A 12481-nucleotide genomic window follows, 5' to 3' on the forward strand; every position below is an offset into this window, starting at 1 on the left:
GTTTCAAAAATCTCATTCTTGATTGTCTTTGGGGCATGCCTAGCTCTATGTCCCTGCTCTAGGTTTCTTTCCCATCTCTTTACAGTTCTTCAAGATAGCAGAACTTTCCAGCCTCCCTTCTCTCAAACTTTGAGGAAAAAACAAAACAAAACACTTTTTAAGTGTCCTTTAAGTGCTCCAAAGCATTGGCGATACAGGCTTCTGTTTGACTTTATCTAAAATAAAAAGTGGGCATTATTAGAAGAGCACTTGAATACTGATCAAAATAAAAATTTAGTATTAGATGTCATATCTCTGAGACCCTATTAAAATATCTCCTCATAGGAAACACTACTGGTTCTTAGCTAACCCTAGCCATACAAAAATTGCTAGGGTTTATGTTTTTCTCTTGGATCAAGTGTCTATCTTTGATGTTTACTCATGCCACGTTCAGGAAACCTATACTCATGGTACAGTCCCTATCAAAGTAAAATTTATTGAGGATATACAGAGGAACACATTGCTGCAGCAACTTCCCCTTTTCTCTCTTGCATCTTTTTTTTTTTTTGGTCTCTTTGGTCTGATTCCCATCAGTATATAAAGAGACAGTAACACCTTACATCTTTAAGAAAAGAAAGACTGTCTTTATAGCAGGTTGTGTGCAGTCACCTCTTCATTGTTCTGTACTCTTTACAGGAAAACTTGGAAGTTCCATGTACATTCTGTCCATATTTGCTAGCTTCTCTTCCTCTTCTTTCTTGAACCTACTCTATTCAATTTTCTGTCCTCCATAACCCACTGACTCAGCTCTTGTCAGGGTCACCAGTGAAGTATGTGTGGCAAGTCTTAGTCTCCCCTGTGATCCATCTGCAGCATGACACATTGTCATTCTCTCCTTCTTGTGTGCGCGCTAAGTTGCTTTAGTCATGTCTGATTCTGCGCGACTCTACGGACTGGAGCCCACCAGGCTCCTCTGTCCATGCTATTCTTCAGGCAAGAAAATGAGTGAGTTGCCATGCCCTCCTCTAGGGGATCTTCCTGACCCAGGGATTGAACCCATACCTCTTAGGTCTCCTGCACTGACAGGCGGGTTTACCACTAGTGCCAATTTTGAGACACTTGCTCATCCAGGCTCTGAGGGCCCCCTCCATTTTGGCTTTTCTCCTCAATTACCTGGAGCTCCTTTTCCTTTGCTGGCTCCTGAACCACAGATGACAGAGTGCCCAGGGCTCATCTAGTGAACCTCTTCTCTATCTACACTCATGTCATTAGTAATTGCATCCTTTCTCATGGCTTTAAGTAACATTTACACACTGGGCAAAGCCCAAACTTTTATCTGCCTATTCAGAAAAAGTGAAGTCACTCAGTCATGTTCGACTCTTTGCGACCCCATGGACTGTAGCCTAGCAGGACCTCCATCCATGGGATTTTCCAGGCAAGAGTACTGGAGTGGGTTGCCATTTCCTTTTCCAGGGGATCTTCCTGGCCCAAGGATTGAACCTGGGTCTCCCACATTGTAGGCAGACGCTTTACCATCTAAGCCACCAGGGAAGTCTTTCAAATAAATATCTATTAAACAAATAAAGTTAAGCAAAACCAATGTATGACAGACCCCTAAGCTTACTCTTTGCTCAACCTTTCAACTTTCCAGACCCTTAAAATAGTTTTATTTAGTTTTCCAGAAGTGTTTTTCATTTTTATTTGGATGTTGAAACCCGCATTTATGTCTTAGAATTTGGAAGCTGAAAAGAACAACATAGGGAATAATTTAATATTTCTGTTTTTTAAACCAGGAAATTTAAACTTCAGTAATTTACATTCAAAGTCACCCAGGCAAAAGTAATGATTAAAAAAAAAATTGAACTCACTTATTTAATCTTAAATAATAAAGTAAGAGGCATTTTCTTTAAAAGGACTTCACAATAAAAATGATAAAATATGAATAAGAACTTTAAAAATAGAGACTAGAGAAAATTTATGTGAAAGTGGAAAATCTGAACTGTAAAGATGTAGACTGAAAGCAAAAGAAGAGGGCAGCAGAGGATGAGATGGTTGGATGGTTGGATGAGATGGTTGATCACTGACTCAATGGACATGAGTTTGAGCAAACTCTGGGAGATGGTGAAGGAGAGGAAAGCCTGGCATGCTGCAGTCCATGGTGTTACAAAGAACTGGGCATGACTCAGTGACTGAACAACACAATCACAATATTGTTTTAAATTTTGATGTGTCGGTAAATGTGCTAATTGGTTAGAGGATCATTTCAGACATGTTGAGAACAATAGAGAACCTGATCTGGCCCAAAACTCAGAGGTGCACTAGCCTTTGGGCATATTTATTAATTTACTCTAAATAGTAATGTCTTCAACATAAACACTGCCAAACATTTATGCTTGAAGTTTATTAGATATTTGCAATAGGCTGGAGCTATTTGGCATTGCTAAGTAAAAATATATTTATTAATTTATTGGTTAGACTGCTTCTTTATAATAGATTATTTGTGATGATTAATCATTTGAGACCTGCCTGCAGACACAGGCCACTGCATTATAAATCACGTCCTATTTTCTTCATAGGGAATGAAATGATGTTCATTTTTTGGACATGATTTATCATTTGCAGGTTGTATCTGCTATTCATGTGTGCTGGGAAAATGGATGGATTGTCTTATTAAAAATTCCTCACCTTTTGCTATTTTATTCTCTGCATAGCCAGAGAAAAACCATCAGCAGGGACTTAACTTTGTATCCCGATATAGTGAATTACCAATAGACAGAAAGGGTATGGACGAGTTTCTTTGTTATCAAATAAGGCAAATACATACCAGCAACTGGACTTTTCAAATAATATCATACAGGTATCATTTGATCTTTTTTTAAGGATGCATTCTTGATATTTAAGTATACTGTCTTCTTTCAGAAGCATGGGACTAATTTAGGTGTTATGCCTTGTGATTAGAGTTTTTCCTTTTGATGCAAATCCCTCCAGCGCTTGGTGATATATAATCTCAAAGTTAAAGCAGTTGCTGCTATTTGATGAAATGCCACTCACTGCCTAAAATGTTCTTCTGTTGCCAGCCTGCTATTGTGAACGCTGGTCACCAGGGCCCTTGTCACTGCCTGTGACAATAGTAGTTGTCTATTGTAATCCTAATAGGATTATTCAGATGAAGCAATAAGGAAATTTAAATCAGACATCAAGAGCAAATAATATTTAGAACTTTAGGGCCAGACTTGCATTATAATCCTAGCACTGTCAGTTACTATGTGTCTTTTGGCAATTTGCCTCTATAGCTTGAAAATTCCTTATGTGCACAAAGGGGGAGTTTTGATAAATGAATCCCGTAGGGTTGTCCTGAGGGTTGAATGAGCACCGGCATAAAGAAAAGCTTTGACGTTTGCTATTTATTGCTGATATTACACATAAGGTTAGGGAAAATATATTAATCTATCTGAAAAGTGGGAAATAATATTTCTGTAGAATTTCCCTGGGTTTTTTTATATAATGTATATAAAACAGCACAGTATTTGGATGTAATAGGTAATCAATCATTTTATTGCATCTGCCAGCCTAAGTCTACAATATTTCTCTGGCCTCTTATTTTTTAATCACTCTATATTTAGTAAACAGTGTTAGGGTCAGAGTGATATTCTTAGCAAGCAAACAGGAAGTACAGTGTATAGCTTCAGTTCAGTTCAGTTCAGTCACTCAGTCGTGTCCAACTCTTTGCGACCCCATGAATCGCAGCACGCCAGGCGTCCCTGTCCATCACCAACTCCCGGAGTTCACTCACACTCACATCCATCGAGTCAGTGATGCCATCCAGCCATCTCATCCTCGGTCGTCCCCTTCTCCTCCTGCCCCCAATCCCTCCCAGCATCAGGGTCTTTTCCAATGAGTCAGCTCTTCGCATGAGGTGGCCAAAGTACTGGAGTTTCAGCTTTAGCATCATTCCTTCCAATGAACACCCAGGACTGATCTCCTTCAGAATGGACTGGTTGGATCTCCTTGCAGTCCAAGGGACTCTCAAGAGTCTTCTCCAACACCACAGTTCAAAAGCATCAATTCTTCGGCGCTCAGCTTTCTTCACAGTCCAACACTCACACCCATGCATGACCACAGGAAAAACCATAGCCTTGACTAGACAGACCTTTGTTGGCAAAGTAATATTTCTGCTTTTGAATATGCTCTCTAGGTTGGTCATAACTTTCCTTCCAAGGAGTAAGCGTCTTTTAATTTCATGGCTGCAGTCACCATCTGCAGTGATTTTGTTTAGTGCACAGATAATCTAGGTTCTAGTCCCGGCTCTGCCATTTTCTGGCTCTGTGACCTTCGGCATATTATATAACCAATCTGTGCCTCAGGTTCCTCGTCTATAAGGTGGGAATGCTATAGTGCCTGTCTGGTTAAATTATTGTGAGAAATATAAAAGAATGAATATATATAATGCACTTCAAGTAACTCCAAGTTAACTTCAAGTAACATTTACACATAGTAAATGTTAAATAAGTATTTGCTATTATTTACTAAAAGAAGATCCAGAATATACTTTTCAAATTCATACATACACACATGCATGCACACTTGTATTTACTGACTCACTTGCATATCTACCTTAGGTGGTCAAGGCTGTATAAGAATGTGCAATAATTTACTCAATACTGAAAATACCTGAGAAATTAGATATGAACTATGTAGATTCTAACAAGGCAAATTATTTCCTTCTTATAGGGAGGATGAGTATGATCTCGAAGACACACCAATTTATGGTAACATAGATAATGTGGCCTTAGGTAAGTTTTATTTTTCCAAAAATTAAATTTACCTATAAATCAATTACCCCCACATAATTCCACAAATAATTTGAGGTAGCTTATTTTTTGTCACAATCATATTTAAATATTTCAATGGTAACCATACATTTGAGTATATTTAGCATATCATTTATTACGTATTTTCAAAGCTGCATATTGTAAGTTGTATTGCAACATTCAGTGTGAATCAACATCCTGTTTTGTTATATTCTCTTTATTTCACTCTAGTTCGTAGTGAGAATACCGGAAGACTCAATTACCATGAATTCTGACACACACAGATTTCTATGAAATAAAGCTATTTCTAGAACCGAAGATTGCCCAGGGGAACAGTGTTTTATGCTCTGTATACAAAAGCATATCTACAGTGAATAATTTGGAAAAAAGAACAGATTCTCTGGTTTCCTTTGTTTTAACTGGTTCTTTTAAAGTAGCGAATATAGGGTTACACTGATGACAAGCAGGGAAAGAGAAGAGCCAAACCATCAATGAGTGATGGGTTATACACTTTTTGTTCTTTTGTAATAAGTACTCTTCAATTCCCAGCATCCTTTATTCCTTGAAACATTCTACTCCCCCACAACTAAAAAACCCCTAAATGTCTCAAAACAAACAGCTGTGATCTGATCCCAGCCCTCTGATGAGAGAAGCTGTCAGACAAGGGCTACCAATTATTTCTATCCCTGCCCTGTAAGCACTTAATTCATGATTGGTGGAGGGTGGGTTGCTGCTGCTGCTAAGTCACTTCAGTCATGTCCAACTCTGCGTGACCCCATAGACGGCAGCCCACCAGGCTCCCCTGTCCCTGGGATTCTCCAGGCAAGAACACTGGAGTGGGTTGCCATTTCCTTCTCCAATGCATGAAAGTGAAAAGTGAAAGTGAAGTCGCTCAGTCGTGTCCGACCCTCAGCGACCCCATGGACTGCAGCCCTCCAGGCTCCTCCGTCCATGGGATTTTCCAGGCAGGAGTACTGGAGTGGGTAGGTGGGGTTAACTCCTGTTGACTGACATCTCAAACAGATTCCCAGTAATGAATTACATTCATCTGAATATCTATATATCAAGACAGTATGAAATCTCCTAAAGTTAAACACATGAGAATTTTGTAGATGTCAAGAATTTAAATAATCTTTGTCTCTCCCCATCCCCTGCCACCATTGTAAAGCATCCTTTAATCCTCTGCTCTCTGCGGAATCAAAACTATTTTTCAGGAATAGACTATTAAAGAATTTTTCTTCCTGTTTCCCTTTGCAGAATTGTGGTGCCCACTTATACTATTTGAAGATTTTATTTCTTTTGTGTCCTGGTAACTCAAAGCCTACCATATCTGCAGGCTTCATGAGCAGTGAGCACAGGTGCATTCTGATTTAGTAATTCCACAGTAGGACTTAGGAACCTCCTATTTAACAAGCCTCCTGGGTGATTCTAATGCATATTTCCCATGGTTTACGCTTTGAGAAACATTACGGGCCAGTTCTCTACACTGCTTTTCAGAAAGGGTTGGAGCATTACAAAGTACCTTGTATTATAAACACATCTTTTCATCTATGGGGTCAAATTGGTGCAATCAACATTTCTGCAGCGTTACTCTCCATCCTACAAGTCATTAGCTCTCCTTCCTCTCCCTTTTAAATAGAGTATCTGGGGAAAGAAAGGTATGGATGACTCAGTAAGCATCCCCCACAGAAGGAAATAGGTTCATGCCTGCTGGTTGGTGGACATGGCCAAACCTCCCCAACAACTTAGTATCAGCCTTATATTCCCCACTGTATACCCCTCAAAACAGCCTGGATGAACTGTCCTGTCACTGACATGTGGGACAACAAACATAATCTAAAATATATTTTTTAAAAAATAGTATAGGGTTAAAAAGGCCTCTGAGTAAAATATCTTTCTTATGAAAAAATTACCAAATTTTGATCATCAATATATGTGCTCCGTGCTTTATGCTACCTGCACCATTTGTAATCATACTTAAATAGAAGGGCGCAGGCAAGCCTTTAACTCATAGGATCTCTGTAACATATAAATGGTAGTTTGAGCAGAGACTGTCATGTCCTGCGATGGTATAAAAAGAATAATAGCCAAGTGACCACCTTTTGTCTAGATGTTAATACTGTGGGGCAACAGGCTTCTCCACAGTCTGATCTGTAGAGAGCAGTTTGTACCTCCTTACCTTTGCACCACCACAAAAATAATAGACTAATCAAGTGACTCCCAAGGGTTTCACATTTATAGCTAAGTGGTGTTTGGGTCATGTATTACGATTTGTGCCAGCATTTTTTAATTTTCCCATTGTAAACCTCTTTTCAACTCCCCAGAACCAGTGGATGAAAACTGCTATGAACAGATGAAAGCACGACCAGACAGATCTGTGAACAAACTGCAAGATGCCCCACCTTCGCAGGTAAGTTTTATTTCCTGTATCAAGGGCCAGATGCAGCCTGGGTCATGGCACATCTCCCTGTTTCAAGAGCATAAAGGCACCATATTCTGATAAACATCAGAAGCAGCCTGTTAGAAATTTTGCATTCTGAACTGCTGTCAAATTCTAGCACCTAAGCTGTAATGAAAAACTCAGAAGGCAAATAAATAGTTTTCAGAGCCACACTTAAAGAGTCAAAATTGTGTACAACTACAAATGCAGTAGATTTCAAGGGAAAAGTGGATTCTCTTCCTAAGTAATTAAGCTTTTTTTCTTTCAGAGCAAAAAAAAGTTACATGTATCAAAGAAATAATTATAAAAAGTGACACATACAGAATGCTCAGAAGACTTACATGTCAGGAATCGATGGTGGATGGGGAGAGAAAGATCTTAGTGAAAAGAAATTAACTATAAAAGAACATACTTCTGTTTTATAAGGAAAATGAGTGTAAATTTAATACAAGCTCTATGGCTATTGTCTTATGGCAAGATTTACACACGGCTTTTTGGGGATAGGCAGGACTAAAGCATAAGCAGAAATAGAAAAACCCAAGAAGAAATGAGTAGTTTATACTTTTCCTACCCACATCAGTTCAGCCTCCTCATACATAGCACTACTGTTCACAGTTCTTAGCGTATTTGTGGTTGAAGTGTTATAAATTTCAGTTATAATGGTTATTTCTTCTCTTTCCCTATCGCATCCCTTTTTTTTATGTGCTTTCATGCTATTTCCTAGAAACAGGCATAGGGCCAGCATTTCCTATGTACTCGTTATACATCAGACTTGTCTTATGTGCTTTATAGGTATTAGCATTTTAGATTCCTATGAGGGAGGCAGCATGATTATTCCCATTTGACAGAGATGATATAAAACTTGCCCTAGAGACTCAGAAACCAAGTAGGGAAACAGAATCCAAAGTTAATCCCACTTGACAGAAAACATTTTCCTCCCAATGATGGGCCAAAACTTGGAAACTTCCCATTAAGATAGAATTTCCTTTTTCTTTATAGGAGCCTTCTAAAAATCAAATTCTTAAAAATTTTTTAATGAAAACAAGATGTGGTGAGATTTAAGCAGAATGTAAAGCAACTCTCTCGTAGGCAAATCTGCCATGTGACATTCAATTAATTGTTGAATGTATTTTAGATAAAAGGTATGAAAAAACTGCTTGTTATAATATGATTTGCAAAATTCATGATAATAAAAAGAAAACCTTTTGAGAAAGGTTAAAATATAACTATACCGCCGGAATTGCAGTGATCCACAGCATCCTAGTTATAATAGAACTGAGACTTCTGTTGCTGTTTGAATAGAAGTTGCTGTTTAATACATGTAAATTAAATAGGTCAGCCTTATTTATGCTGCATCTGGTTTATACTCAAGAGGAAATTGTGCAGAGCCTTTAAGTGTCTTTAAAAGTCTGTTATTTTATAAATTATATATTTAAAGACACTTCTAAGGGAATTAGTCTTTATCCTTCTCACAAATTTAATTGCACAAATTAGAAGTAATCTCTACTTTTAAATTAATTTTTATTGGAGCATAGTTGATTTACAATGCTGTGTTTGTTTCAGGTATACATCAAAGTGAATTGGCTATATATGTATATTCACTCTTTTATAGATTCTATTCCCATATGGGTCATTACAAAGTATTGGGTTGAGTTCCCTGTACTATACAGTAGGTTCTTATTAGCTATCTATTTTACATATAGTAAGCAGTGTGCATAGATCAATCCCAATTTCCTAATTTATCCCACCAGAAGCAATCTCCTTATATTTGCTCAATTCCATTTTGTTAGAGGGGTTCCCTAGAAGCTCAGTTGGTAAAGAATCCGTCTGCAATGCAGGAGACAGTGGTTCAATTCCTGGGTGGAGATTTCCACTGGAGAAGGAATAGGCTACCCACTCCAGTATTCTTGGGCTTCCCTGCTGGCTCAGCTAGTAATGAATCCACCTGCAATGTGGGAGACCTGGGTTCAATCCCTGGATTGGGAAGATCCCCTGGAGACGGGAACAGCTACCCACTCTGGTATTCTGGCCTGGAGAATTCTATGAACTGTATAGTCCATGGGGTCACAATGACAATTACCATCTAAACACTGCCCAGTTAGCTACCATGGTACTCAGTTACTTTGGTCAGTTACAATAAGTCAACTTCTTTGTTACTGACTTTATTCTCTTCTATTACCAACGGGCTCTTCCATTGAGGCTGGGAAAGCCACAGGAGACCCAGATTTTCTTTCTCCCAAATCCAGGGAAAGATATCTTTTCTATTTCTGCACCTGTACCTCAGTCCCCAAAAGGCCATGTAACTGGCTCTGCTGAAGTCATATGCCTACTCTTGGCCCAGCTTCTGTTGGCAGGAGGATGGGTAGTTTAATTGGTTCCAGCCTGGGTCGAATGCTTATTCCTGTGCTGAGATGGAATACAGCATTGTAATTGACAGGCTCTCCAGGACCAGATAGAGGAAGGAAATTTCCTAAAACAAAGTGGAGAAATTATTAAAGAAAGAGAATAGAATAAAGTGGTAGATAGTCAAAAAATTTACCCACCTCTCTCTATTACTGTATGCCCTTTGGTTATTTTGCTAACTTCACTGACATATTCTCTAGGCAAAGGCAAACCAGCTTTTAAAACATGAGTTATGTTAAGAAAGCAGAGAAATGTCCAGTTTCCTTGAAATACAGAGTTTATGTAGGAGAGTACTGGGAATCAAATAGAAAGTGTGAATTATGAGCATAGGAAACCTTGAATGTTATGCTATAAAATTCAGACTCTAGGCTAAAGTTTCGGGGCCAGGATGGTAAAATATAAAAGTTATGCCTTAGGAAGATAATTTGAAAATAGTATATGGGCTAACTGGCAGAGTATAGAGATGTGATGGCAATGATACCCATTACCTATCTACAATTATCCAGAAATTATTTTAGAAATGAAGTCAGACCAAAGATACCAGAGAGGTTATAAATAGAACCATTCCCCTGCCTGGTAGAGGAGATAAGACTTTTTAACTTTTAGCATAAAACAAGTGCCAACAGGGAGAAGCTAATCCATGCATCGGGGGGTTGTTAATCCAAATGTTGCTTCTTTACCCAAAACCCCACAAATTGATATAAGTTTGGCTTACGCTGAATGGTAAACTTTATTTTTGTTTATTCAATGGCTGTTCTAAAGTTTTAGCCTACAGCTCCATAATACCACCATACCTTGGACCTTATCTTGGTTTGAAAACCAGGTTTGAACTGTGCAGTCTACTTAAACATTGGTTTTTTTCACTAGATGCATACTACAGAGCTATACAGCAAGGGGTTAGTTGAATTTGTGGGTGCAGAACTGTGGATATGGAGGGCAGACTATAAAATTATATGTAATATTAAATTACATATAAATTATATGTATATTTAACCTGCTCAAGGGTTTGGCATCCCTCACTCCCACCTTGTTCAAGGGTCAAATGTAAATTACCTCCATTTGCTAATAACATTGTAAGATGCATGTTAAGTCACAGCAGTCATGTCCAACTCATTGCTATTCTATGCATTGTAGCCCTCCAGGCTCCTCTATCCATGGAATTCTCCTGGCAAGAATACTGGAATGGGTTGCCCTCCTCCAGGGGAACTTCTCACCCAACAACCTAAGATAGGTACTCTCATTTGATAGCAAGAGGTTTAAAATATTGATAGTTAAAAAAAACAAAACAAAAACAAAAAACTGCCCAAGGTCCCATGATTAGAATGTCACAGCTGGAATTCAATCTTAAAACTTTCAAACACCAAATTCAAGATCTTGTCTTCCGGCTTCTTGCTTTCTGCAAGTTTCTCTAGTCTCCTGCCCTTCTTAACCTAGTGCTGACCCAGCTTTAGGCCAGAGAGGACCGCCAGGCTTTCTTGGGTGCAAATGAATCCAAGATGAACCTAAATGAGCTCAAAGAGGATCTGAGGACAGGTAGGCAGAAGGAAGTAATAGGGGAAAATGGGAAATGCAACTCTTGCCAAATGCTGGTCATATGAATGGTTGTTGGTTGTTTAGTTGCCAAGCCATGTCCAACCATTGCAAGCCCATGGACTGTAGCCTGCTAGGTTCCTCTGTCCATGGGATTTCCCAGGCAAGAATACTGGAGTGGGTTTCTCCAGGGGATCTTCCCAACCCAGAAATCAAAGCTGGGTCTCCTGCATTGCAAGTATCTTCTTTACTGACCGAGCCATCAGGGAAGCCCCAGTCATACAAATAAACCCTGTTAACCTTGTACTTCTGAGTCTCAAATGTAGAGAAAGTAGAGACTTTTGTGGGTATCAAATAACCAATTATTAAACATATGTAAAGCATATCTGATTGGTTATATTCCTTCCTGTCATGCTTTGTTCCCAGTTTAACAAATCAGAATATTGTTACTTGGTAGGTGAAATACAGGGAAGGCACTCCCTGAGGTGAATGCAGGGGGAGAAACTGGTTAAAAAAATCCATCTAAAAAGTTCATGTGTATTCTGAGTATAAGAAAAAAAATTGTTTTCTTTTAAACATTTTCCACTCCAAAATCTTGAATTTACTATTTGCAGTTATCACTCTAATCGACAAATTTGGCAAATAAGGCCATGAAGACCAGAAAACAAACTTGTGTGTTTTTGGTAGGCTTTAGAGTTTCCCAGAGGTCAAAGCTGAAAGAATGGCTAACAGTGAAAACTTACCATGCCTTTCTCTTTTAGGAAACTGAACTAAGGTTGTGCTATACCTCATTAGATCACAATGAGGGGAAGCGAAGAAAGCCCAAGAAACAGAAAACTCATTTGTCAGACAAGGATGAAGAGGGGCAGATCCATGCAATGGATATCAGCCTTTCTAAGACCACTTTGGTGGACAGTTTCCCACCAGAAAGCGAGGAAACAGAGGAAAACATTCACGATGATCCCATCAGGCTGTTTGGATTGATCCGTGCACAGAAAGAAAGTTTACACTCACTAGACTATGATCTAGCTCAGTGAACTGGCTCTTACTGGACGTGTCTGTCAAACAAATGAAGACCCATTTGACACAGCATGACTTGTCACGGTGATGATCTGACCATCCGTTGGTGCGATGGCCGCTTACCTTTTATCTAGAGGTTATGTTATGCACGCCAAATGGAATACCATACAAATTAGCTATTTAATTATTTGAATTCACTTAAAAAACACCTATGTAGTAAAATATAAATAAAATCAAGTTTGCAGATTGATCCTGATAGAAGCCATAACTTCAAAACAATATTCAGTGACGTAAACCT

The 12481-nt window shown here is 38.8% G+C and overlaps 1 protein-coding gene across 1 annotated transcript in view; it reads left to right on the top strand.

The window, feature by feature from the left end:
• TRAT1 (T cell receptor associated transmembrane adaptor 1) overlaps positions 1–12200 on the top strand; it is a 43052-nt gene extending 30852 nt beyond the window's left edge. The window contains exons 4-6 of the mRNA XM_068968371.1: positions 4711–4772; positions 7115–7200; positions 11925–12200. Of these exons, the coding sequence (XP_068824472.1) occupies positions 4711–4772; positions 7115–7200; positions 11925–12200 (424 nt within the window). The remainder of the gene's footprint in view (positions 1–4710; positions 4773–7114; positions 7201–11924) is intronic.
• Positions 12201–12481: the final 281 nt, after the last annotated feature.

This window comes from Capricornis sumatraensis, chromosome 1 (assembly GCF_032405125.1).
Source record: "Capricornis sumatraensis isolate serow.1 chromosome 1, serow.2, whole genome shotgun sequence".
Classification (NCBI taxonomy): domain Eukaryota; kingdom Metazoa; phylum Chordata; class Mammalia; order Artiodactyla; family Bovidae; genus Capricornis; species Capricornis sumatraensis.